We start from the raw sequence: 25843 nt of genomic DNA on the forward strand, positions 1-25843 counted from the left end.
CGCACCCGCGCAGCCGGAAGTGGACGGGCAGTTCTCGCCGCCGGAACCGTGGCGGCAGGGCTGAGGAGGGGTTGTCATGGAGGTGCCCGAGCCAGACGCTGCCGGCGACGATGCCATGGACTCGTTCCTGGAAAAGTTCCAGAGCCAGCCTTACCATGGCGGCTTCCACGAGGACCAGTGGGAGGAGGTGGGCGGCCTGGGGCCCCGCACGTGTGTGGCTGCGTCATCGCGACCGCCGGGGCTGACTGGCAGGCGCCTCCCGCGCCCGCGACCCCCACCGCGGGCCTGCCCGGGGATAGGTGGTTTCTACCTGGGAGTGTTGGAAACTAGGACCCGGGGTTTGGGGGGCCGTCTTCGCGGCCAGTACCTTTAGGAGGGCAGGGCGGGTTTTGGAGTGAGACCTGTGCCTCCAGCACTTGCTGGCCCAGTTACTTCACTTCTCTGAGCCCGTGTCCCATTTGTTAACATTTCCCTAACTAGAGCCACAGTCTTGTGGGATCGCGGTGGGAGTGAAGGGATACGGTGGATGAAGTGTCTGGAACCTAAAGATCGCTCAGTTCGTGGTGACTCCCACCGCCCTCGTGAGATTGTGAGCCCCAGAAGAATCGTTAGAGATCTTTACCTGCGCTTGCCTCTTACACGTGGGAAACTGAGGCGTGGAGAGGGAGCGAGCGAGCTAATGATGACTTGCAGAGCATGAGGAGTCAGAAAACGTTGATAGAGAGATATGGAATTGGATCTGCCCTTTGCAGTCTTATTCCTGTAGTTCCTTCTTCTCTTCAACTCCAGGAATTTGAGAAGGTCCCCCTGTTTATGAAGAAGGCGCCATCTGAAATTGATCCCAAGGAGAACCCTGACTTGGCTTGCCTCCAGTCCATTATTTTTGACGAAGAGCGATCTCCAGAAGGTATCTTACAGGAGTCTAATACTTGTTTTGTGTCTCCATTAAATTGAGATAAAGAGCGAGTCAGAAAGTTTCTGATAACAAGTAGTTAGCCTGGGCTCATTGGGCACTATTCCACATACGCTATCCACCCCCCCGCCCCCAATGCTAGGCTTTGGGGATAAAGGGATGAATAAGATTGCCCTCAAAGGTCTCATGCTGCAGTGGATAGCCATATTGTTCTGTGTGTATGTGATAAGTGCCCACATGTGGCTATGGACTAGGTGCCGAGGGAACACTGAAGAGGGGGAGGTACCAGTGGCTAACAATGGATTAGAAATTTGAACTGATTCTTAACAATTTTATAGGCGCTTACTAAGGTGAAGAGAGGGAAATTTGCATTCCAGGGAATAAAATATAAGCAAAAACAAAAGTGTAATTTCCCTCCATTTCTTCAGTTATTAAAAAAAAAAAGTCCTTCAAACGGTAGGATAAATATACTTTTTTTTTCTTTATGCATCTTTTTATTTATTTATTTTTTTGGCAAGTGTCTAATAATCTACCTTGTAAGATACTTGGAATTGATTGTAGCATTAAATACACATGACTTTGCTTCTCCATGTTGATACCTATAGGATTAATTTTTGAGTTTTATTTTTTTTAATTTGGTTTATCATATGTAACATTATTGTATGGTTTAGGATATATTTTTAATGAGACTTAAAAAAATAGGAAAATGATTATTTATTCTCTTCTTTGCAGAACAGGCCAAGACTTATAAGGATGAGGGCAATGATTACTTTAAAGAAAAAGACTATAAAAAAGCTGTGATTTCGTATACTGAAGGATTAAAGAAGAAATGCACAGACCCTGATTTGAATGCTGTCCTTTATACCAACCGGGCAGCAGCACAGTACTATCTAGGTAATTTATTCTATTATTTGGTGCTTTCTAAAGGATTAACTTATGGTAAAAGTCATTATTATGGCCAGTGCAAAGTTTAAGAATGTCACAAAACGAGCTGCTTAATCCAGAAAGGTAAGCTAGATTACTCTAGTTGAACACTGATCTTCCAGGTAGACTGGGTGAAAAGGGAAACTAGAGAGATTGTGTAATTCTTGCTATCTGAACCAAATGAGTGACATACTTAATATATGAATTGGTATGATCTGAGATTTTTTTTAGCCCAAATGCTTCTCTCTAAAAAAACGTGTTTTTGTTTTTTGTTTTGGCCATTTACCCTCTTCTGAAGGATGCTAGAAGGACTCAAGCAAAGAGGCTTTTGTGTGAGAGAAACTATCTTAAAGGAGAATTTTCTTTTTCTTTTTTTTAAAAGATTATTTATTTATATATTTATTTGACAGACACCATAAGTATGTAGAGAGGCAGACAGAGAAAGAGAGAGGAAGAAGCAGGCTCCTGGCTGAGCAGAGAGCCCGATGTGGGGCTCGATCCCAGGACCCTGGGATCATGACCTGAGCCGAAAGGCAGAGGCTTTAACCCACTGAGCCATCCAGGCGCCCCATTAAAGGGAGAATTTTCAAAGAGTATTCTCTGGGACCTGAAGTGAAAAATATTCTTTGGACAGTGCTGCTGCTTTGTTGGAGATTGCAGTGCACAGTGTGTTAAAGATGCAAGATGACCTGCAGCAAAGAACTTTACCCTTTCATTCTTAAGTTTTGTAAGCCCCCTTTTCAGGTAACACTTACTAACACGCAGGACTCTTCTGCAGACGGGACTTTGGGAAACACTTGTTATTAAAGAGACCTGGGGCCTCTGAAGGGCTGGTAGAGAATAAGCCTTGCAGTCTAGCTGGGATGAGTCTGCTGGGCCTCATCACCTTTTGAGCAGTGTTTCTCCCCAACCGTAGTCTGTTCCAACTGTTGTCTCCTTTAGCATGTTTCGTTATAAAATTCCAAATACTAAGAGTGGTATAGAACTTTAGAGATTATTTGGGCCAACCAACCCCCTTATTTTACATACGTCCAGAGAGGGACCCTCTGATGAGTACTGGAACATGGACTAAAAACTGTTCTTCTAACTTCTGGAGGAATACATTTTCTTCAGCAGATGAACTTGAGTTCTTGTTCTGTGCTAGTGGTGTCGAAGAGAGGAGTAAGATCTGGTTCTTTTCCGGAAGGAGTTTCATTTGTTTCCTTAGTCAGTAAATATATATAAAGCATTTACTGTGTGCTAGGCATTGCACCGTGAGCAGCAGCTGCATAGTTCCTGTCTTTGGGGAACTTAAAGACTGTCATGTGTAGGGCTAATCAGACCAGAAGAAGCACCTGGCAACAAGAAAACCATGTGTGTGTGATGTCAGAGGAGCAGAGGCATAATCATCACAGTCATTCTTTAAATGAGATCTCACTGGTACAGCTTACAGAGCACTTTCACATTTGTTATTCCTCTTGACCTCATAGCAACTAGGTAAGGTAGGTGAGGTTAACAGCTTTATCGCCAGGTAGTAGAACATGGAACTGTAGCAGAGTACTCAGTCAGTTTAGTAAAATGAACTGTCTGAGGCTGCACAGTGGTAGGATTAGTATAGAATCAGGTCTGATTTGAAGTGCACTAACTGGAAGTCACCTTTACCCGCACTTCAAGAAGTACCCAGTGCTGTCAGTTCCTTAGTCCTTTGAGTTTCTGCAGTTCAGCTTGTCAGCTTTGGGGCTTTCCCTCTGCTGGCTTAGAATTCAGTTTTCTTAGTCCTGATTCGTCTAACCATTGTCCTTTTGTTCTCGAGCTTTAAAATGTGCTCTGTGTTCTTACTCTTGTCTCCGTGGGTTTATGGCACTTTGAGGGAAAGGGGGAGAGTAGTGGAGGTTTAGTTAAATCCCTATATTCGATCACCACCCTTAACCAGAGGTCTTTGGATCTCTTATATACATTTTTTTCCATAGTTAATATCATGCTGTCCTTCCAATTTTTTTTTTTTTAAGATTTTACTTATTTATTTGTCAGAGAGAGAGCGAGCAAGAGCGAGCACAGGCAGACAGAGTGGAAGGCAGAGTCAGAGGGAGAAGCAGGCTCCCTGTGGGACTCTATCCCAGGATGCTGGGATCATGACCTGAGCCGAAGGCAGCTGCTTAACCAACTGAGCCACCCAGGCGTCCCTGTCCTTCCAATTTTGTATTCAGTTCCTTTCACTTAATTTTATAACATGATTAGTTAAACCTGTCATTAAAAATATTTGTGAATATTGTTTTAAAAGCTACATAAAGTTGCATCATTTGGACATACCAGTGTTTACACAGGTGGTATTGAGTATATAGCTGCTTTTAGGTTTTTTAAAATAATGCAGTAATGAACACAGTTGGTAGTTAAGTTTTCCCACAAATCCTGATTATTCTTAAAGCCAAAGCCAGATTTGGCAAACTGGCTCCCAGGCCACATCTGGATCCTTGGCCTCCTGTGAGCTAAAAATGTCTTATGTTTTTAAAGGATTGTAAAAGAAAGAATGTGTAACAGACCGTATGTGGCCTGTAAAGCCTGAAGTATTTACTGTATGGCCCTTTACAGAAAAATTTTGCTGACCTCTGCACTAGATTTTTAGAAGTGAAAGTAATGGGAAAATACCAAATGTTTAAAAGTGGAAATCTCCTTTATGCCCTTCCAGTTTGGATACAGTATGTATGATAGCACACTTTTTTTTTTTTTTAAGATTTTATTTAAGAGAGAGTGAGTACGAGGTGGGGAGGGGCAGAGGGAGAAGGAGAAGCAGACTCCCCACATTAAGCAGGGAGCCTGACTTGGGGCTCCATCCCAGGACCCTGAGCAGAAGGCAGACACTTAACTGACTGAGCCTCCCAGGTTGCCCTACACATTTTTTTTTAAAATGCATTTACAAATATATATGTGTGTGTGCATATGTTGGTATATTTAGATTGGTTTGTTTTACAAAAAATATTGATACTTTATAGTAGAACAACCAGTTAAAACAGTATTGCACAGGCATCCTATCATGCCTTTTATGTGCACATATAAATCACCCTTTTTAATGGTTGCATAGTATTTAGTAGTGTGGATTTACCAGAGTTCTTTAATTGTTACTGCATTGAGGATATTTAGGGTATCACCAGCATTTCATAATTCACAAATAAAACTAATGCTGCAGTTGACATGCTTTTACATTTATCCTTGCATGTTTGTCCAATTATTTTTATGGATGAGTTGTTAGAAGAATATTTTTGGGTCAGAGTATACGCAGAAACGCATGCTAATTTGCTCTTTTATTTACCCATAAGAGTGCCCCTTTCCCATGTTTTCACCCATCCTGGATATTACCTGTTTTTAATTTCTACCAGTTCCATGTTAATTTTAATTTCTTCAGTCACTGGTGATGTTGAGCATCTTTTCATGGGCGTGCTAGCCATTTACAGTTCCATGGACTTCCAGTGTAACAAGTATTTCTAGACTTGATGAGCACAACTATATATTTTTTTAAAAAACTGTTGCACTCTGATGTATATTTCTCCAAGACTATACAGAAATGTCTGTGTCTCTACAAATGAAATTTTGCAAATATTCTGACTGCAGTCTTGTTTTCTCTTTTACTAAATGGTGCCTGTTAGGCAATTTTCGTTCTGCTCTCAATGATGTGACGGCTGCCAGAAAGCTAAAACCCTGCCACCTCAAAGCAATAGTAAGAGGTAAGTATTGTAGAACCACAGTATGATTGTCTTTACGGAAAAGTTGCCACTCATTGCACTGAAAGTTGAGGCATTTTAAGCTTTGATATTAAGGTGCTAAGATACTATTGAAGTCACCTTATTTTTGCAGTCTTGATATTAAGTTACTGGTCCTTATCAATGATCACATGTCATTTAAAAAAAAATTTCCCAGAGAATAATAAAACCCTTTATATTTTAAGAATTTGTGGAGAAATTGAAACTCCTCATTTTAAATTAGTAATAAAATTAAAGTAATTCCAAAAGCCACATTCTAATTTTTTTTTCCAAATTATCTGTTTGAAAGGTGAGATCTTCAAATGCCATGTTAATTAAAAGATAAGTTATGGGACCTTTGCTGATAACTTTGATGCTGAGCTGTTCCCAGATTATATTTTCTTTTGTGGTCTGACCTTTCTATGTAATAATAGTGCTTATATTACTTTTATACTTTACCTTTTCTTTGAGACGCTCAGAGGTGCTTAGTAAACTTTAATTTATCCACCACATATTTATCTTCCTTATACTTCCATGATCGACTGTTTTATCATAAGTCAAATGCTTTACCAAAGTTAATGAATTTTTAGGTATGTATAGTTAGGGGCTGGTATAGGTAGATCCATGTCCCTCAGCTGTAGGGAAAGAAGGTACTGTTCAAAGATGGCAACTGGGGCTCCTGGGTGGCTCAGTGGGTTAAGCCTCTGCCTTCGGCTCAGGTCATGACCCCAGGGCCCTGGGATCGAGCCCCGCATCAGGCTTCCTGCTCAGCTGAGAGCCTGCTTCTCCTTTTCCCTCTGCCTGCCTCTCTGCCTATTTGTGCTATCTCTCTGTCAAATAAATAAATTAAATCTTCAAAGATTGGCAACTAAAGTCATTGTAGTCCTATGGAATTGGAACAAGCTGGAGTCTATAAATCTTGAATTGTTAGTTTTACTTCAGCATGTGACCTTGGCAAGACACCCACTCTGAGTGTCAGTGGGTGTCTGGAAGATGAGGTTGGATTCTCTTGACATCTAAGCCCTTACAGTTCTGATATTTGGAAATTCTGCGGGAAATCTAAAGAGGCTTACTGGAGAACAACAAAAGTGGTGAGAGGAGAGGCAGGTTAACCTGGAAGCCATTAGGAACAATTTTAGAAGAGACCTAATGTCTTTGGTCTTGCCATTGCTTTGATGAATGGTTGAGGTCAATTCTGTTTTCTCTCTCTATTTAAATATCATCTGAGATGAACTTTGTTCTCATTTGCAGATGAGGAACCTGAAGCTCAGAGTTGCTCAGTGTTTTATGTAATGTCTAGTTGGTAAAGAGTAGAGCCAGATTTCCAGCTCAGATCTGTCTGACTCTAAACCCTGTGCACTTTGTCATTAAGTTGTAGCCTTCCCTACTTTAAAAGTTGTTAATGACAGGGAGGCTTACAGGAGTTTTAAGCTGAATGGGCCCTAGAGATCTTTCTGATCTAAGATAAGTAAAATATTCTTCCTTGTCTGGGGAATGCAGTAGAAGGGGCTTTAAACATCATGTTTCTCTTCAGAATGCTGACTGGTAGCTGGTGGAGTTTGGGGATGGCGGCTGGTTCCTGCTCGAGGGGAGCTCTTTCCATGCATATTGTCCACGTATTCTAAAGGTTCTGGGTTCTACAGGTGCCTTATGCCATCTGGAACTGAAAAACTTTGCTGAGGCTGTTAACTGGTGTGATGAAGGGCTGCAGATAGATGCCAGAGAGAAGAAGCTTCTGGAAATGAGGGCTAAAGCAGACAAGCTGAAGGTTGGTGGCAAAATCATTAGCCAGTTGGCATTTGTTACTTAGCATTGATTTATTAGTATTTCCCAAATTGTGTCTTTTGGCTCATTGTCAGTTTTTTCTTTTTTAAAAACAAAACCCAAAACTATTCCCTACCTTTGGAACTCTGGAGGACACAGACAAAGACATAAATAAATAGTTACAATGTGACAGAAGCAAGCAAGAATATATAGTAATACAGTAATAGTATCTAACTTTGCCCTGGACAAGGGCAGGGCAGAGGTCCTGGTAGCAGAGAAGGTTTGCTGAAAGAGGTGATGTCTGTGTCTAATCTCTTGAAGACTGAGCGAGAGTGTACTCCACTGGAGAGTGGAATAAGGATTGGAGAACATTCCAGACAGGAGAAAGCATAACCATCAGCAAGCCCTTAATATTTCTAAAACTCAAACCCCTCTTCGAAAATAGTGAATGTAATATATGCCTCAAAGGTTTTTATAAGGATTAAATGAGAATGTGTGTGTGTATGTTAGCACATTTCTTGACTTACAGTAAGGAGTTGATAAATCCATAGCTATTGTGATTTGAATAAATGAGAAATAGCATAAGGCTGCAATAATACAGTCTGCACACTGTGTAAATCTCTCTAAAGAGAGGAGAGGAGTTGACAGAAACATTTTAACAGTGGCACCCAGGTGGCTCAGTCTGTTAAGGGTCTGACTCTTGATTTCGGCTTGGGCAGTGATCTTAGGGTACTGGGATTGAGCCCTGTGTCGGGCTTCCCACTCAGCAGGGAGTCTGCTTGTCTCCTCCCTCTGCCCCTGCTCATGCGTGCACACACATACACACACCCTGTCTCTTAAATAAATCTTTAAAAAGAAAAAAATTGGGCGCCTGGGTGGCTCAGTTGGTTAAGCAACTGCCTCCGGCTCAGGTCACGGTCCTGGAGTCCAGGGATCGAATCCCGCATCAGGCTCCCAGCTCCATGGGGAGTCTGCTTCTCCCTCTGACCTTCTCGCCTCTCATGCTCTCTCTCACTGTCTCTCTCTCAAATAAATAAATAAAATCTTTAAAAAGAAAAAAAATTAAATCCCGAAGCTTCTACAGTATCGTGTAATTCCCAGCTTTAAGATTTGTATAACTCGTGATGAAATGCATATGTACATAGTAGCAGCAGTGATGATAAAACAATAACAAGAGAATACCAGCAGTACCAAAACTAACGTCCAGCATTTAGATAGTGTTCACTGTGTGTATCTTCAAGGTGCTATTTAAAAATCTTCACTTCCATGAATTCATTTAAACCATACAACAACCCTGTAAGGTAGGAACTATTCTAATTCACTTTGTAGAAGTGAGGAAGCTAAACACAGAGAGATCAGGAAGCTGCCTGAGTCACATAGCTGTGGTTAAGCTGGGTGTCAGAACAGGCAGTCTGGCTCTGGAATCTGTGTGCTTAGTCCCTATGCAGTGCTGCCTTACATGTCTATTCAGAAAGCCAGAACTAGACTTCAGATCTGATTCCTGGTCTAGGTCTGTCTTCATTGCTTATACTAGGGAAGGGGAATTTTCAGTGCTATGGAAGCCTGCAGCTCTCCCTGCAAAGGGGTAGGTTTTAGTCAGAAGTCACTCTGGTCACATAAAATGGTAGAAAGAGTAGGTAATTTGTTGACTCACGTGGCTCAGTAACAGAATTCTGAGCCTAGATAACTGGTGAGCCAGAATTTCTAAAAGTGGTATATATAGGAGAGAATGTCTAGAGAGCTACTGAAGAAGGACATAGCCAAGTTAATCCACAGAAGAACCCTTAGTGGACCTAAATGAAAGCTTGCGGATCCTGTAGCACAGGTGCAGTTCTTTGGTTCTTGTTTCTATAGATATCTTTTTAAAATTTAAATTCAGTTAATAACATATAATGTATTATTGGTTTCAGAGGTAGATGTCAGTGATTCAGCGGTCTTACATGATACCCAGTGCTCATTACATCACAAGCCCTCCTTAATGTCCCATCACCCAGTTACCCCATCCCACCAGCAGCCCTCAGTTGTTTACTGCGATGAACAGTCTCTTATGGTTTGTCTCCCTCTCTGATTTTGTCTTGTTTTACTTTTTTTCTCTCTTCCCTTACGATCCTCTGTTTTGTTTCTTAAATTCTACATATGAATGAACACATATGATAATTGTCTTTCTCTGATTGACTTACTTCACTTAGCATTATACCCCCTAGTTCCATCCACATCATTGCAAACAGCAAGATTTCTTTTTTTTTTTTGATGGCTGAGTAGTATTCCATTGCATATATACTACATCTTCTTCTTCTTTTTTTTAAAGATTTCATTTATTTGACAGAAAGAGACATTGTGAGAGAGGGGAACACAAGCAGAGGGAGTAGGAGAGGGAGAAGCAGGCTTCTTGTCAAGCAGGGAGCCCGTTGTGGGGCTCAATCCCAGGACCCCAGGATCATGCCCTGAGCCAAAGGCAGATGTCCAACAACAGAGCCACCTAGGACCCCCCTCCCCTTTTTAAAAATTTATTGTCAAAGAGAGTGAGCAGGCAAGCGTGTGTGCATATGAGAGCATAGCAGGGGGAGCAGCAGGCAGAGGGAGAAGTAGGCTCCCTGCTGAGCAGGGAGCCCGGTGCAGGACTCAGTCTCAGGACCCTGGGATCATGACCTGAGCCAAAGGCGGACACTTCAACAACTGAATATCTGGGCTCATTCTATAGTTTGGCTGTTGTGGACATTGCTGCTATAAACATTGGGGTGTAGGTGTCCCTTTGGATCACGAAATTTCTATCTTTGGGGTAAATACCCAGTAGTGCAAGTACTGGGTCGTAGGGTAGTTCTATTTTCAACTTTCTGAGGAACCTCCATACTGTTTTTCAGAGTGGTTGCACCAGCTTGCATTCCCACCAACCAGTAGTGCAAGAGGATTCCCCTTTCTCCGCATCCTTGCCAACATCTGTTGTTTCCTGATTCGTTAATTTTAGCCATTCTAACTGGTGTGAGGTGATATCTCATTGTGGTTTTGATTTATATTCCATGATACAGGCACACAGTTAAAGAAAGATATCAGGGCCCAGAAGCCTGACAACTGGGCATGGGTGACATTGCTGGCTGAGTGTAAGTTTTATTCTATATCTGAGTATAAACTGACGCTGGATTCCTATGTGCTTGACTTGTGTAAGCAATGGATCTCCGGTGGCTATATTAAAATCCAACAAAACAGCCATCAAGGCAGTGAACATTACCAGAAATAAAGCATGGCTTTATTAAATGATAAAAGGGTCAGCCTATTAAGAAGACTTAACAGTTCTAAATATGCATTATCTAATAACAGAACTTCAAAATGTAATAAGCAAAAAAATTGAGGGAGACAAATCTACAAATAGATGTGGATGTCAACATCCCTTTCAGTAATTGATAGAACAAGTAGATAAATCAGCAGAGAGAAGGGACATCAGCAAAAATGGCCAAATAAAGATCTAAAATTCTTTATTTCATAAAGTCTATGGAAAACTGGCAAAAATGCTCAGAGTCACTAACTTTTTTCAGAGCTCTGAAATGAGCCAAAGGTTTATAGCAATCTGGGAAGTGTGTATTCTAGAAAAATAGCTGAACCTTTATAAGCACAGCAAGTTTTGTGACATTTTAACTTGCCCTGTCCCCTTCTCCTCCCTCCCTGGTACCACAGTAGCCTTGAAAGAATCGTGGTGAAAATGAGTAATCCAGCAGCCATCAGAAGAGGCAGACTAGATAAGAGGTTGTTCAAAGCCCCATTCCCAGAGAATTGCCATTATTGGACCATCTGGGTGGTCTCCTAGAAGACCTCACTCACAAGGCAGATTATAGTTAACTCATCTTGGAGCTATACCAGTATGAAAAGCTTTTTGTTGGGGGAGGGAGTGTGGCTGGGAAGGAGGGATGTGTCAAAAACAGAAGCAGTTATTTAAAATTGCAGCTGCCTGAGATAGTGGATGCTGGGGCAAACAGTAGGCTTAGCAGAATATTTAAAAGGAAAAGCTGGGGGGAATGAGATTCTTCAGGGACTTTGAAAAGCTCCAGCATATTCCTGGAGTAAGGTCCCATGTGCATCCAGGGCTATGCATGTGCTCAGGAAGGATCTAAGAAGGCCCTAAGCTCTGACCTCTGGCTGACTTGGAGGCTCTGTGGAAGCAGTAAGTGAAGGCTGAGGCTGAAGTGTAAATTGTTAGGGTGAGTGTTGAAGGTGTGCCGCAAGACACACAAGAGAGCCCCTCAGCTAAGAGTGGGAGACTTTGGCTTCAGGCATTTAGGGAAATCTGCGCAATCATTAGCTGACCACTAAGCTATGTGTTTTAAGGACTTTATTGGTTACGTAAAACCAAATACAGGCTTTACAGAATTAGTTTAGGAAAGTAAACAGTGACAACAGCAATATCTGACACTGGAGAAGAAAGAGGAAGAATCCAGTTTCTAGAGTTGCCACATTGTATTATTTTAAATGTCTGGTTTTCAGTACAAAATTACAAGACTTGCAAAGAAGTAAGAAAGTATGACCCATACCCAGGAAAAAAAAAAATCAATAGAAAATGTCCCTGAGGAAGCCCAGACATGAGACTTACAAGACAAAGACTTTAAACCACACTTTGAAATATGTTCTAGGAAGAAAGAAAGCAATGTCTAAAGAACTAAAAAAATATGAGAATGATGACTTACCAAATAGAGACTGTCAGTAAACTGAAAAAGAATCAAATAGAAGTTCTGTAGTTGAAAAGTGTAGTAACTGAAAAGTTCATGTAAGGGTTCAAGAACAGAACTGTGAAGATAGATCAGTTGTGATTACCCAGTGTTAGGAAGAGAGAAAGAAGAATTAAGAAACATTAGGAGAGGGATGTCTGGGTGGCTCAGTCAGTTGGGCATCTGACTTTTGATTTCAGCTCAGGTTATGATCTCAGGGTCATGGAATTGAGCCCTATATCAGACTCTACACTCGGAGGGGAGTCTCCTTGAGATTCTCCTCTTTCTCTCTCTTTGCCCCTCCCAACATACCCATGTTCTCTCCTTCTCTCTTTCTTTAAAAGTAAATAAATAAATAAATCTTTTTTAAAAAGAAAAAGAAACATGAAGAGAGACTGAGGAACCTGTGGGATGCCATCAAGTATCATCATAGATATGGGAGTCCCAGGAGAGGGAAAGAAAAAGGGACAAGAGTATATATGAAGAGATAATAGCTGAAAACTTTTCAGATTTGATTTAAAAAAACAATAATCTACCCTTCAAAGAAACTTAACAAACTCTAAGTAGGAGATACTTGAAGAAATCTACACTCAGACGCATTATAAACTGTTGAAAGTCATACATAAAGAAGTTAAAAGCATCGAGAGAGAAGAGACTCTTCACGTACAAGAGAGCCTCAATAAAAGTAACATCTGAGGGATGCCTGGGTGGCTCAGTAGGTTGAGCACCCAACTCTTGATTTTGGCTCAGGATGTGATCTCAGGGTTGTGAGATCAAGCCCTGTGTAGGGCTCTGTATTGGACGTGGAGCCTGTTTAAGATTTTCTCTGACCCTCTCCCTCTGCTCCCCCAAAAGTAGCAGCTGATTTCTCATCAGAAGCCATGGGACCTGAAGGGCCATGGGTTGACATTAGGAGTGCTGAAAAAAAGATTGTCAACTAAGAAGCCTATATTCAGCAAACCTATCCTCCAAAAATAGACAGGAAAAGTAAAACTTTAGGTGCAAATGATATGATCTTGTATATAGAAAATTCTAAGAAATCCACCAAAAAATCCTATTAGAATTAATAGATTAGTAAACTGGTATGATAGATTAATATACAAGACCCAGTTGTATTCTATAGACTTTTAGTGAACATTTCAAATATGAAAACAATTCCATTTATAATAGCATCTAAAAGAATAACATATTTAGGCATAAATTTAACAGTAGTAGCATAAGACTTATAATCTGAAAATACAAAACATTGCCGAAAGAAATTAAGTCTAAAAATATGGGAAGACATCATGGATCAGATCTTAATATGGTTAAGATGAAAATGCTCCCCAAATTGGTATACAGATTCAACTCAGTCTGCATCAAATTTCCAATTGGCTGCTTTGCAGAATATTGATCAACTGATTCTAATATTCATATGTAAATTCAAGGGACCCAGTTTAGCCAAAACAATCCTAAAAAAAAAAAAAAAAAAATAGAGGACTCACACTTCCCAGTTTCAAATGTTACTGTAGAGCTATAGTAATCAAGACATCGTGGTACTGGCAGAAGGGGATAGACTTACAGATTAGTGCAGTAGAATTGAGAGCTCAGAAATAAACCCTCATATTTATAGACAGTTGATTTTCATCAAGGGTACCTAGACCATTCAGTGGGGAAAGAATAGTCTTCCATATCAGCACAAAAAGCATGCATTTGGACCCCTACCTCGTATACATACAAAATGGATCAAAGACCTAAATGGAAGAGCAAAGCTATAATAAAACTCTTCAAAGAAAATGTTGGCATTAATCTTCATGGCCTTGGATTAGGCATGGTTTCTTAGATATGAAACAAAAAGCACAAGAAACAAAAAAGGTAAACTGGACTTCATCAAAAGTAAAAGCTTCTGCTTCAAAGGCTATCATTATTAAATGAAAAGACAGCCCACAGGGTGGGAGAGTATTTATACATCATAAATCTGTTCTGGGAGTTTTATCTAGAATGTATAAAGAACTCTTAATATCTCAATAATTAAAAGAACACCTTTTTTTATTTTTTATTTTTTTAAAGATTTTATTTTTATTTATTTGACAGAGAAATCACAAGTAGGCAGAGAGGCAGGCAGAGAGAGGGGGAAGCAGACTCCCTGCTGAGCAGAGAGCCTAATGCGGGGCTCAATCCCAGGACCCTGAGATTATGAACTGAGCCTAAGGCAGAGGCTTAACCCACTGAGCCACTCAGGCGCCCCAAGACAATGCCATTTTTTAGATGGTCAAAGGATGTGAACAAATGTTTCTCCAGAGGATACACAAATGGCCAAAAGGCACATGAAAGATGCTTAACATTCTTAGTAGGGAGATGTAAATCAAAACCACAGTGAGATACTATTTCATACTAAGATGGTTATAATTTTTTTTCAAAGGAAAATAACAAATATTGAGACGGATGTGGAGAAATGGAAACCATCACATGTTGCTGGTGAGAATGTAAAATGACAGCCACTATAGAGAACAGTTTTGACAGGGGCGCCTGGGTGTCTCAGTCATTTAAGCATCTGCGTTCTGCTCAGGACATGATCCCAGGGGCCTGGGATTGAGCCCCACATTAGGCTCCCTGCTCATCGGGGAGTCTGCTTCTCCCTCTGCCCCTCCTCCTGCTCATGCTTTCTCTCCCTCTCTCTCAATAAATAAAATATTAAAAAAAAAAAAACATTTTAACGGTTCCTCAAAAAATTAACCACAGGGACGCCTGGGTGGCTCAGTTGGTTAAGCAGCTGCCTTTGGCTCAGGTCATGATCCCAGTGTCTTGGGATCGAGTCCCACATCAGGCTCCTTGCTCAGCAAGGAGCCTGCTTCTCCCTCTGCCTGCCATTCTGTCTGCCTGTGCTCGCTCTCTCCCCCTCTCTCTCTCTGATAAATAAATAAAAAATCTTAAAAAAAAAAATTTAACCACAAAATTAACATATGAACCAGCACCTCTACTCTTAGGTTTATACCCAAAGAAATTGAAACAAAGTATTAAAATAAATACTTGCACAGGAGTTTTCTTTCTTTCTTTCTTTTTAAAAAAGATTTTACTTATTTATTTGAGAGAGAATGAGAGAGCATGAGAGGGGAGAAGTCGGAGGCAGAAGCAGACCCCTACACTAGTTTTCATAGCAACACTGTTTATAATGGCTGAAAAGTAGAAATGATCTAAATGTCCATCAACTGATGATAAATACAGTGTGGTATGTTCATACAATGGAATTTTATTCAGCCATAAAGGAGAATGAAGTATGGTACAGATAGCATGTAGATGAACCTCAGAAACATTTATGGTAAGTGAAAGAAGCCAGATATAAAAGATCACTTATTGTATGACTATATATATCAAATATCCAAAATAGGCAAATCTGTAGTGACAGAGAGCAGGTTAGTGGTTGCCAGGGGTTGGGGACGGTGGGAAGTGCGGAGGTGTTTAGCTAAGAGAAATGGATGCTCATAAAAAGACTTGTATAAGAACAGTCACAACCTATTTTATTCAGAGTGATCCAGAAACAACTCTTGTGTCTATCCAACAACAGGAAGAAGATAAACAAAGTGTGATATTCATACAGTGGGACATTAGTTGGTAATAAAAAAACCTATCAGTGATGGGATAGGAGGGAGCATGTGGGAGCTTTCTAGGGGATAGAAGTGTCCATCTTGATTGAAATGTTGGGTACTCAAGGTTGGGTACCCTTGTCTAAACTCATTGAACTATACACTTAAAATCTATAAATTATTCCTCAACAAAATTGATTTTCTTTTAAAAGGGCAGCAGACTTCGCAGTTCAGGGCTCCTCTGACCTGGTGGTCATTCTACTTTATGTGGCTGCCAAGACTCCAAACTTCATATGAGACTTCATAAGCCACGTCACTCACATGTATAGTGTAAATCAGAGTAAAACAACAGGGACAGAGTCTGTATCGTTCTTAATCATTCTCTAGTATGGAGCAGACACTGCGGTTGGATGTAGCTCAACTGTGAAGGTAGAATTGGACATGGTTTTTAGTGGTATCAATGGGGTGGAGTACTCTGGTTAGCGTAATCGGACTTCCCAACAGCAGAAGGCAGTTTTGCAGCTCTGTTGGCAGACTGGATTGGAGGAGGAATGGACAAGAGTTATCAGTCATTGTCGCCCTGAAAGGGTAGACTTTTTTCATGAGAAATAGAAGATCTGTGTTAGCCTTTGTGAGGCTTTTGTGGGAAGGATGAGGGATGGTTGGTACTGTAGTTTAGATCAGACTTGGGGTCAGTCAGCAAACTGACCCCAAGGCCAAATCCAGCCCGTGGCTTGTTTTTATACATTCTGTGTACTAAAGATGTTTTTCACATTTTTAAAGAGTTATAAACAACTAAAGAAGGTAGATAATATGCAACAGAGAGCATACATGGTCTGGAAAGCCTAAAAATACTAATCTCTAGAAAATGTCTCTAAAAAAAAAAAAATCTCTAGAAAAAGTTTGCTGACCTCTGTTAATCTATATGATCCTGAGGGTAAGAGCAGAATCAACTACTTTGGGGCAGATTTGCAGGAAAAGGAAATCTAAATTATATTTCTGCCAGATTAAGTAGAGTGGTAATGTTTTTCTCTCATGGATTGTAATTGGCAAAGGGCAGAGCCTCTGATAAGTTCTTACCCTGGATTTTTCCAGTATTTCCTATACTCCAGCCATTCCAGAGAAGTTGAAATACCCAATAGACCCTGATGTCAGTCCCTCTGCTGAGAATGACTTTCTCCATCTGGTGGAATGTTCTGTGTCCATCTAAACCTACCTCCTCAGTGGAGCAGGGTCACTCCACTCTATTTTATAGTACTGGATTCACATCAGCAGGGTAATACATAACAGGTATTTCATTGTTTGTCCCCCTCAGTAGACTGAGCAACGTGTGTATGGGAACTATACATTTTTAAATTTCTGCTGCCATGAGTTCTGGCATTAGGTGTGTTCTCTTAAAATGTTAATTGAACTGACTCAGGCCGTTGATATTGCTTGACATGGGAACCTGGGTTGGACAGATACTGGAGACTAAGAAGCAGGCTGGGGTGACAGAAGGGGTAACAAGCTCCTGCCACTGATGGGTCTGAATTTCATTTTTAGAGAACTGAGCAGAGGGATATCAGGAAAGCAAAGCTGAAAGAAAAGAAGGAGCAGAATCAGAATGAGGCTTTACTTCAGGCCATCCAGGTGAGTTCTCAAACCTCAGGCCCATATGGTCTTGCTAATCCTCAAGCTTGTTAGGAACCTGTCTTGGGATGCTTTACCTGAATGAGTCTGTTCATTTTCTCTTTGGTTTGGTGAAGCAGTGTGCTGAAGGGGCTCTGGAATCAGACCCCCTGAGTTCAGTCAGCCTTCCTGCTTGTGTATATATGTTGATCTCAGGTAAGCTGTACTTACTGGATAGTTGCTGTGGGCTAAGCATTATTTAGTCTTCACAGTGGCCTTCTGAGGTAGATCTTCTAGCTTCTGATTTGCTAGGTGGTGATGTGGTCTCAGGGAGGTGAAGAAACCTCACACAGCTAATGTGTATCAGAGGCAGGTCCTTCCTCTTAGCTACTGCATCCTGAAAAAATCTGAATTTTTAGGATGTTGCTTCTTTAACAACAATAAAAATTCGACCCATTCATTTCTTCCCTGCATTATAAATGGATGTAGTCTGAGCCAGATCTTATTTTTACCTGGATACTGGATACCCGGCAAGGCATTTGTGGAGCTCTGGCTTGCTTGGTCTTCACAAAGGATAAGACACCTGCCATGAGTTTGGAGAGTGGGTTCTTGGTTTCATTCTTTGTTGAGTCAGATTATGCACCATTTAAGTTACTTGTTGACTTTGAGAACTTCACACTACCAAGATGGACTCCACTAGTGCCTCCCCATAACAATCTGTAACTCCTGTTAACAGATTAAGCAGGATGGAATACTCCACAGATTCTCCTGCTAATCCCCACTCACAGTGAGAGATTTGATCATTTTCTAAAATGTAGAATATTGGAATGCCCATTTGCATACAGGCCTGATTTGGCTCTCCCCTTTAATTTGATCCTGCATCTCCCCTTTAGTTTGATCCTGCATCTCAAGCTTCAGTGTACATAAGAATTACTCTAACAGTTGTATGTACAGACCATATTCTACTGATGGTTTAAAGCAGGAGCCAGTGGATCACAGCCCTGCCTATTTGTTTATATGTTACTTATGGCTTTTTTCACACTATGGTGGCAGAGTCAAGTAGTTAATTTCAGCAGAGGCCATTTGGCTCACAAAGCCTAAAATATTTCTCCCTGACCCTTTAAGGGAAAGTTTGCCAGCCCCTGATTTAGGAGGTATCAAAAGTAATTCTATTTTTTATTTTTTTAAAGATTTTATTCATTTATTTGACAGACAGAGATCACAAGCAGGCAGAGAGGCAGGCAGAGAGAGGGTGGGGGGGAAGCAGGCTCTCCGCCAAGCAGAGAGCCCAACGTGGGGCTTGATCCTAGGACCCTAGGATCATGACCTGAGCCAAAGGCAGAGGCTTTAACTCACTGAGCCACCCAAGCACCCCATCAAAAATAATTTTAGATTGCATGTAACTTTCCCCTCTTGTGCTAGCCTCCACACACCTACATAAAGAGACAACTCTTCTATTCAGACGTTTGATTTATCTTTATTTCCATGAGACAGTCAAGATTAGGTCAATATGTATTATTTTTAGTATTCCATGTCCTAGCTAAACCAACACACTTGCCATTTTTTAATATGCTACACTCTTGATCTTTTCTTTGCCTTTGCATATGCTGTTCCTTGGAGGTGGAATGCCTTTCCATCCTCTCCCCACTCCTCCAACTTCTCTGCCTTTCATAGTTATTGCTCAAGGCCCAGCATTCCCCAGTCTTCTCCAGCCCCCAGGCAGAATTAATTATTGATGGTCTGCACTTCTGCACTCCACTTCCTCTCACCTTATATTGTATTTATATCCATAGCTGTTTGCCCACTAGACCATGAGTGGGGTCTTAAGGGCAAGAACCATGTCTAGCTTTTTTCTGTGATACAAGGTCCAGTATGTGGTGGAATCCTGGTGAAGGTGAGTTATCCCTGCTGTGCCGGGCCTCTGGGGTAATGAAGATGAGTTGTGTAGAGCTAGCTCCGGGGGGCTCACAGTATGGTGGTTTCCCTGCTGTTGAAATGGTCTTGCATCCTTCCACACAATAAGGTTTATATATTTCTGTTTTTAATCCAGGCTAGGAACATCAAGCTAATCTCTGAAGTTGCTGATCAGGATGATGATTCAGACTCTGAAGGTCTAGGTGAGCTTTTCCTGGGTGGGCTCAGCTCGGCGAACCTTTACGGAGCCAGGCTGAATGTTGATGAGCAGGGCAGGTTAAGCTGGCCCGTGCTCCTTCTGTACCCAGAGCATGCCCAGTCGGACTTCATCGCTGCTTTTCACGAGGACTCCAGGTACTTACTTGCCCAAGACCCCTCTGTTCTTGCTGACATGCTCTTTCCTTGCTGTCCCTCAGGAGAGGGACAAGTGGATTTTTGGTTGAGGAGGGAAGAGAATAGAGGGTTAACAGTCTGGTTTGGCATAATCTCTCTATCCTGGAGCTGATTTCTCCTTTTACTAACTATAACTACCTTTGCAATGACAGACACAAGTCTCACCATCATCCTGACTGGGATAGTAAGTAGAGCACCACAGTCCTGTTTGTCAAACAGTGACACATATCTCTAGTGAGATACAAAGTCATGCTAGGTAGTATATGCATAGTAATTGAAGTGTCTATTTATTAGAAAAAATATAACTAGCAGTTTAATGTGTGATTCCATAGGGTTAATGCTTAGAATGTTACTCATTGTAAGGAATGTTAAGCCTAAGTCAGTTTAAAGAAAATTATTGTCATAATAGGACAAGTAATACACATTTACATTTTGGCTTAAACCAGATGGTTTTGGCTCGAAATGGCTTAGGCCTGCATTTCATGTTTTGTACATTTTTGATAGCAATCTGAATGGGTGTCCAGGGACTGTGATGTTGGAAAATAGATCATGAATTATTAATACTCAGAAAGTACATGTTATATCCTTAGGTTTATTGATCATCTAATGGTGATGTTTGGTGAAACGCCCTCTTGGGATTTAGAGCAGAAATACTGCCCTGATAATTTAGAGGTAAGAGATGTTTTACCTTTTTCCTAGATGGGATATTTTTTGCAGGGATGGGGTAGGGGGGGCAAGTTTCTATTGCTTTTAAAAAAAAATTGTGTCTGGGTGGCTTCGTGGGTTAAGCATCTGCCTTTTGCTCGGGTCATGATCCCAGTGTCCTGGGATCGAGCCCCATGTTGGTTTCCCAGCTTGGTAGGGAGCCTGTTTCTCCACCTCCTTCTCCCCCTGCTTATGCTTGCACATACTCTCCCGCTCTCAAATAAATAAATAAATAAAATCTTTCAAAAAAAATAGCGTCAAATGATACAGAACATAAAATCTACTATTTGAACCATTGCATCTGTAGGATTAAGTACACTCATGTGGTTGTACAGCCATTCCCGCTCTTCATCTCCACTTCATCATCCCAAACTGAAACTCTGCACCCATGAAACAGTAACTTCATTCTCTCCTCCCTACAACCCCTGGCAGCCACCATTCTACTTGCTCTCTCTATGAATGAGACTACTCTAGGAACCTCATTTAAGTGGAACCATCTACTGTGTCTTTTTGTATCTGGCTTTTTTCACTTCGCTTGATGTCTAAAAGTTTCATCCGTATTGCAGCCTGTGTCAGAATTTCCTTTTTAAGGCTGAATAGTATTCCATTATTCCATTGTTGGGACCTTTTTTTTTTTTTTTTTAAATCACAGCTTACAGTACAAAGACTTTCTCTTTTAGTAACCATTTGAGAGTAAGATGCCAACTGATGCCACATTGCCCCTGAATACTTCAGTGTCAGTTTCCTACAAACAAGGATATTTTCCTTCATAATCCCAACTTTGAAAATTAGGAAATTGGCTTTGTACCATCTAAGTCTCAGGCCCTGTATCAGCTGTCCCCTCACAAGAATACTTGTCTCAACCACATGGGCTCTGACATCTCATCGTGGATAGCCATTCTACCAGGTAACCCTTATCACCTGGCTTATGCTGGCCAGCTTCCAGCAAGGCTGCCCTCGAGTGACCAGGCTCTGACACCTTCACTCTCTGCCAGCCCTTCTGTATGGACATCTTCCTCACCCTGCGTGGGCTTCGACACCTGCACAGGGCCATCATCCTTCTCATCCTCGGGCTCTTCCCCTGCTTTGGACATCCATAGCTGCCTCTACATCTAAGGGGTCTAGGACTGAATCGCTAGGGAAGGGAAGGCTCACAGGCCTGAGTTTGAATCTTGGCTCCTCTGTTTGCTAGCTGGGTGTTACTGGTGAGTTATTCCCCTTCTCTGAGCCTTCTTTCTATCTTTGGAAATGGATCCCATAATACCTTTCTTAGTATGGGGGGTGAGGACTGAGTGCTTTATATTCCACAATTCTATAAAGGACTCATTGCCATCTTTTTAGCTTTTTCCTAGACTTGGCCTCAACATGCATAGTGCTGCTGAGGCCCTATATTTGTGTCTGATTCCTGTTCCTCTGTTATTCTTGCAGGTCTACTTTGAGGATGGAGCAGGGACAGAACTCTACCGGGTGCCTCCCAAGAGCACGCTGCTGCATGTGCTGCAGCACCCCAGGTGAGCCACCTTCACGAGGCTGAGCAGACCAGGGAAGATGCTCAGGTGCCATCCCAGCGGTACAGCCAGGGTCTCATTCCACTGCTGATGGGTTGCCTTGTATGCCCCTCCCTTTCGCCCTAGACACAAAACCGTGAGATGGCAACCATGGCATCTGGCCCAGGTCATTGGCCAAACAGCCTTCAGTATGACTCAGCATGTCGCGATGCAGCTAGGAAACCCTCAGATGGGGAGAAGTGATGGGGCTGGTCTGAGACGGGACAAGCTGTCTGGCTGTTGGACCTTAAACCTGGCACTCCTGTTTCTTATTGTGCGTGTGTCTCCTGATATTGTTATATGGAAAGAACATTGGTTTGTGAAGTCAGATGCCATCATTTACTGGCTGTGCGACTGTAAACACATACTGCCTCCCTGGGGAGGTTTCCTCATCTTTCGGATAGGAATACTAATTCTTGCCTGCATTTTTCTCAGGTGTTTGAGAGCCAGTGAGAGAGTAGGAGTCCAAGTGCTTTTGTAAACTGTAAAGGCCAGTCTTGTTATAAGAGTGCATCTTAGTTAGTACCTGTGGCAGCCCAGCTGGAGTTGGCTTTTGTCTTTTTGTTCACCTTTGGGGTATTCCTGGACCATAACGGAATCCCCTCAGTAGATTTGTAAGTTGACTCTTAGACTCTTTTTCCCTAAGCTTTGAGCAAAGCAAATGCTCTTGCATTTAGGTTAAAGGAGTCTGATGTGTTGGGCATGAGGGTGGTTGGGCATGGCGGGGAAGAGGCTGGAGACCTGGGCTAGGGCCATTCATGAAAGCTTGAACGCCCTGCTCAGGAGCATACTTCATCCTGATAGTGGTATGTGGAGCCCCAGAGGACATGTAGGTAAAATTTATAGAGTAGTATACAGATTTTACATGTACGAGTTGATGATGAGGCATGAGGTAAGGGGCAGATTGGCGAGAGATTTCAGAGGTAGATCGAATGGGAATTGGTGATGTGGTGACTGACTTGGTAGGCGGTCCAGCTGGTCATGATGCTTCTGCTTTGGCTTATCAGGCAGGAGGGGTAGATTTCTTCAGATATGATTGATGACTTTTCTTAGTGTTTTTTTCTGGCACTAAATCTCTTTGTCTCCAGGCAAATTTTTAGCTATTCATTTTTTCCATTATTAGCAGATTATTACCACAGTTCTGTAAAGGCCTGAGGTCCACTCTCCCCATCTCCAGAAACTGGGGGAGAAATCTAAAAAGTAGATCTGTGGAGGAAAGCCAGTTTCATGCTTCTCAGAAAATGTAAACGCTGTTGAAAATGTTTACTTTTTAAATAACGGGCATAGGTAAGAGGCTGCTCAGGACAGGATTCTGGCAACTTAAGACCTTGAACTGAGTGGAGCTAAGATACAGCCGCCCCCCCCCCCCCCAAACACATTGGGTGATGCTAACACTCCTCAGTCTGGGAAGCCAAGGCCTGCCCACCTCTCCAGTCTGCCCCACTATACCTGCTTTATGCCCAACAACAGCAAATGCTCTGGTGCCCCGTACCTCCTTGCTTTTGCTCCCCCTGCCTCATCACTACTCCTGTTCTAAATTAAAGTCAAGATGGATAAGGCATCTGCCAGGAAGCTTTTCTTGATTCCCCTTTCCTGTAGAGGGAATCATGCCCTAAGGCTGTACCTCACAAATGCTTCTACAGTTGTTTTTGCTATCACTAATTGATTATTTATCTCCTTTCCCTCAGGACTTGAAAGCAGGAATGAAGGTTTTTGTTTGTTTTTAGCAAGGGGCCCAAGTTACCCTGGGCACACACTGTTGAATGAATGAAAGGATGAAGGGAGGGAGGAATGAATGAATGGATGTTCTTAAAGTTTGATTTCATGTTTAGCCACAGACATGATGCTACAGGACAGGTCCAAATGCATTTGCCAGATATGTAAACAACCGAACAAATAAATGTGCTAAACTGACATTTTAATGTTGACTTACATCCAAAGGTTCACCTTGAATGTGGCTGGGTGGGTGCATGGATGATTAAGACTGCAGTTCATTTAACCCGTTCTTCTGTTGTGTTCATTGCAGGTACTTTGTAAAAGCCCTGACACCAGCATTTCTGGTCTGTGTAGGAACCTCTGCTTTTTGTAGGAATTACCTCCAGGGGAGAAAGGTGCACCAAGTAAAGTAACCAAGCCAGGCGGAGCCAGGCTCCCTGGATCTCCTCCTTCATTCACCTCTGCCTGGAATCAGCTCAAGCTATGTCACCACCGTGGGGACAGGGGTAGGGGAGAGCTGCTGACTTCCCTAAACTGCATTCTCTCCAGTCAAAGTGCCAGGCTCCAGCTGGTTTCCACTCTTTTCTGTTGATACAAGATTCTGTATCTCTGTCATGACATGCCTGGACTCACTGTGAGCTGTGTTACCACCAGCCTCTATCTCTGAAGAGACCATCGTACAGTTAACACAGCATCTGACCTGAGGAAGTCCTGGCCTTTGTTGGACACGGACTCGGGATCTAGGTCCACGGTTCTGGCTGGACCTTTGTGGTATTAGATGCTTCAGAAAAGCTACCCCTCAAACCACATGTATACACAAACCATACAAATAATTTTAAGATATTCAGGCTGAGGAACTCAAGCCTCCAGGTGTCTTATGAGCAGAGAGGCTTGCTCTGTGGGGATACTAGATATCCTTGGAGTGACATGAGGTCAGAAAAGCTGGCTTATGTTTCTGCACCCATAAAGACCTATAAACCGGGATCTTGCAAAACCCCTAACAAGTTTACCAGTTCACCTGATCTGTGTAATAGGGAAAACTGACAGACTTGGATGGTAAACTCTTGAGTTCCTCTCTAGTTTTCACATTTTAGGATTTTTGGCAGTTGAGTCATTGTCACAGGTTGTATTTTTGTGTGCAGCTGTTCGCTCCTTCCTAGAGGATAGTTTATATCCTTACCTGTAGCCATGGGCCTGCTTGCAGTATCCGCCCCATCCCACCGGGGAGGCAAAGGGACGGGGGTGGACACGTCTAGATGGGAGGTTGGGGAGCATTGGGTGATGAGTTTATGCTTTTCCTCTTGCCCTGGGAACACATCTCCCAGCTGGCAACTGTCCCATCAGCCTGGGTGCCAGAATGGTAAGACACATGGAGCAGGTCTGAAGGAGCTGACCTGCAACCATTGATCGTAACAAGAATGAGAAATAAATGAGATTTGGGGGTTATTAACTGTGTCAAATCTAAGTAATACATCATTAAACCGAAACCAGCTGCTGTCCTTCAGATGGACTAATTTGAGGTTTTGTGCGTGTGCTTCACTGTCTTTGGAGGGCAGCTCGCTGTGGTATATTAACAAAAGAGCCACGCAGCTTTCCTTCCAGATGCGGTGTCTGCATGTGGCTTGTGGCCCAGGAAGCTGAAGTCCCACCCCGACTCTCGCCTGGCTTAGGCCGTATCCAGGCCATTTGCTTTCCCAGCTAGAGACTTGCTGCTTGGTTATCTTTGTAAGAACCTAGCCCTCTGTATGAAGCCAGTTTGCTAGCAGCAACCCTGGCGGCCAGTGCAGGCTTCCATGGATCAACGCCCTCACTGACCTGGGGCAGAGTGGGTCCCGGTATGCCACCTCACTCATCTGGGAAGCAGACAGCTTACTCAGCTCTTTCCTGGAAACCCCTGAGAAACCAAGTTCTGGGACTTCATCCCCACCACCCAGTCCTTTCCTTAATAGCCTTCTGGCTGGCCCAGTTATCAATCAGCTTTAAGCCCTGCCCTTCTGGCTAGGGTGGGTAAAAGCAGAAAGGGGAGGAGCGACTTACCATGGCAGACCACAGACCACAGCCGGGACCTTGGCGGCTGCTGACCTGCTATGCCCGTGAGAACAGACTACTCGGAGCCTCCCTCTAAAGGAGTCATGGCACCCACCTGACAGGCTTGTCCACGGCACCTCTGTGCAGATCAGCAGCGTCAGACCAGCCATTCTCAGTAGGGGTGACTTGCACCCCAGGGCACACCTGCCAATATCTGGAGACATTTTTGGTTGTCACAACTTGGTGGGATGCTAGTGGCATGTATGGGTAGAGGCCAGGGATGTTGCTAAGTAGTCTAGAGTGCACAGGACAGCCCCCACAATGAAGCATCATCTGCCAAACCACCAATAATGCTGAGTTT

The 25843-nt window shown here is 42.5% G+C and overlaps 1 protein-coding gene across 2 annotated transcripts; it reads left to right on the forward strand.

Moving 5' to 3' along the window:
• Window positions 1-24958, forward strand: TTC4 (tetratricopeptide repeat domain 4). 2 transcript variants are annotated; one of them, XM_045064585.1, is made up of 11 exons: window positions 1-187; window positions 790-907; window positions 1646-1807; window positions 5458-5535; window positions 7194-7318; window positions 17114-17200; window positions 19230-19296; window positions 19402-19447; window positions 20077-20158; window positions 21620-21702; window positions 23765-24958. In XM_045064585.1, exons 1-11 carry the CDS (start codon window positions 77-79, stop codon window positions 23865-23867), a joined length of 1062 nt encoding a protein of 353 aa, XP_044920520.1. In that variant the 5' UTR covers window positions 1-76; the 3' UTR covers window positions 23868-24958. The 2 variants fall into 2 exon arrangements, with proteins under 2 accessions (XP_044920520.1, XP_004751659.1); XM_004751602.3 differs by having other exon boundaries at window positions 2-187; window positions 19230-19447.
• Window positions 24959-25843: the final 885 nt, after the last annotated feature.

This window comes from Mustela putorius, unplaced genomic scaffold (genome assembly GCF_011764305.1).
Source record: "Mustela putorius furo isolate JIRA1106 unplaced genomic scaffold, ASM1176430v1.1 tig00003853_pilon_pilon_pilon, whole genome shotgun sequence".
Taxonomy (NCBI): domain Eukaryota; kingdom Metazoa; phylum Chordata; class Mammalia; order Carnivora; family Mustelidae; genus Mustela; species Mustela putorius.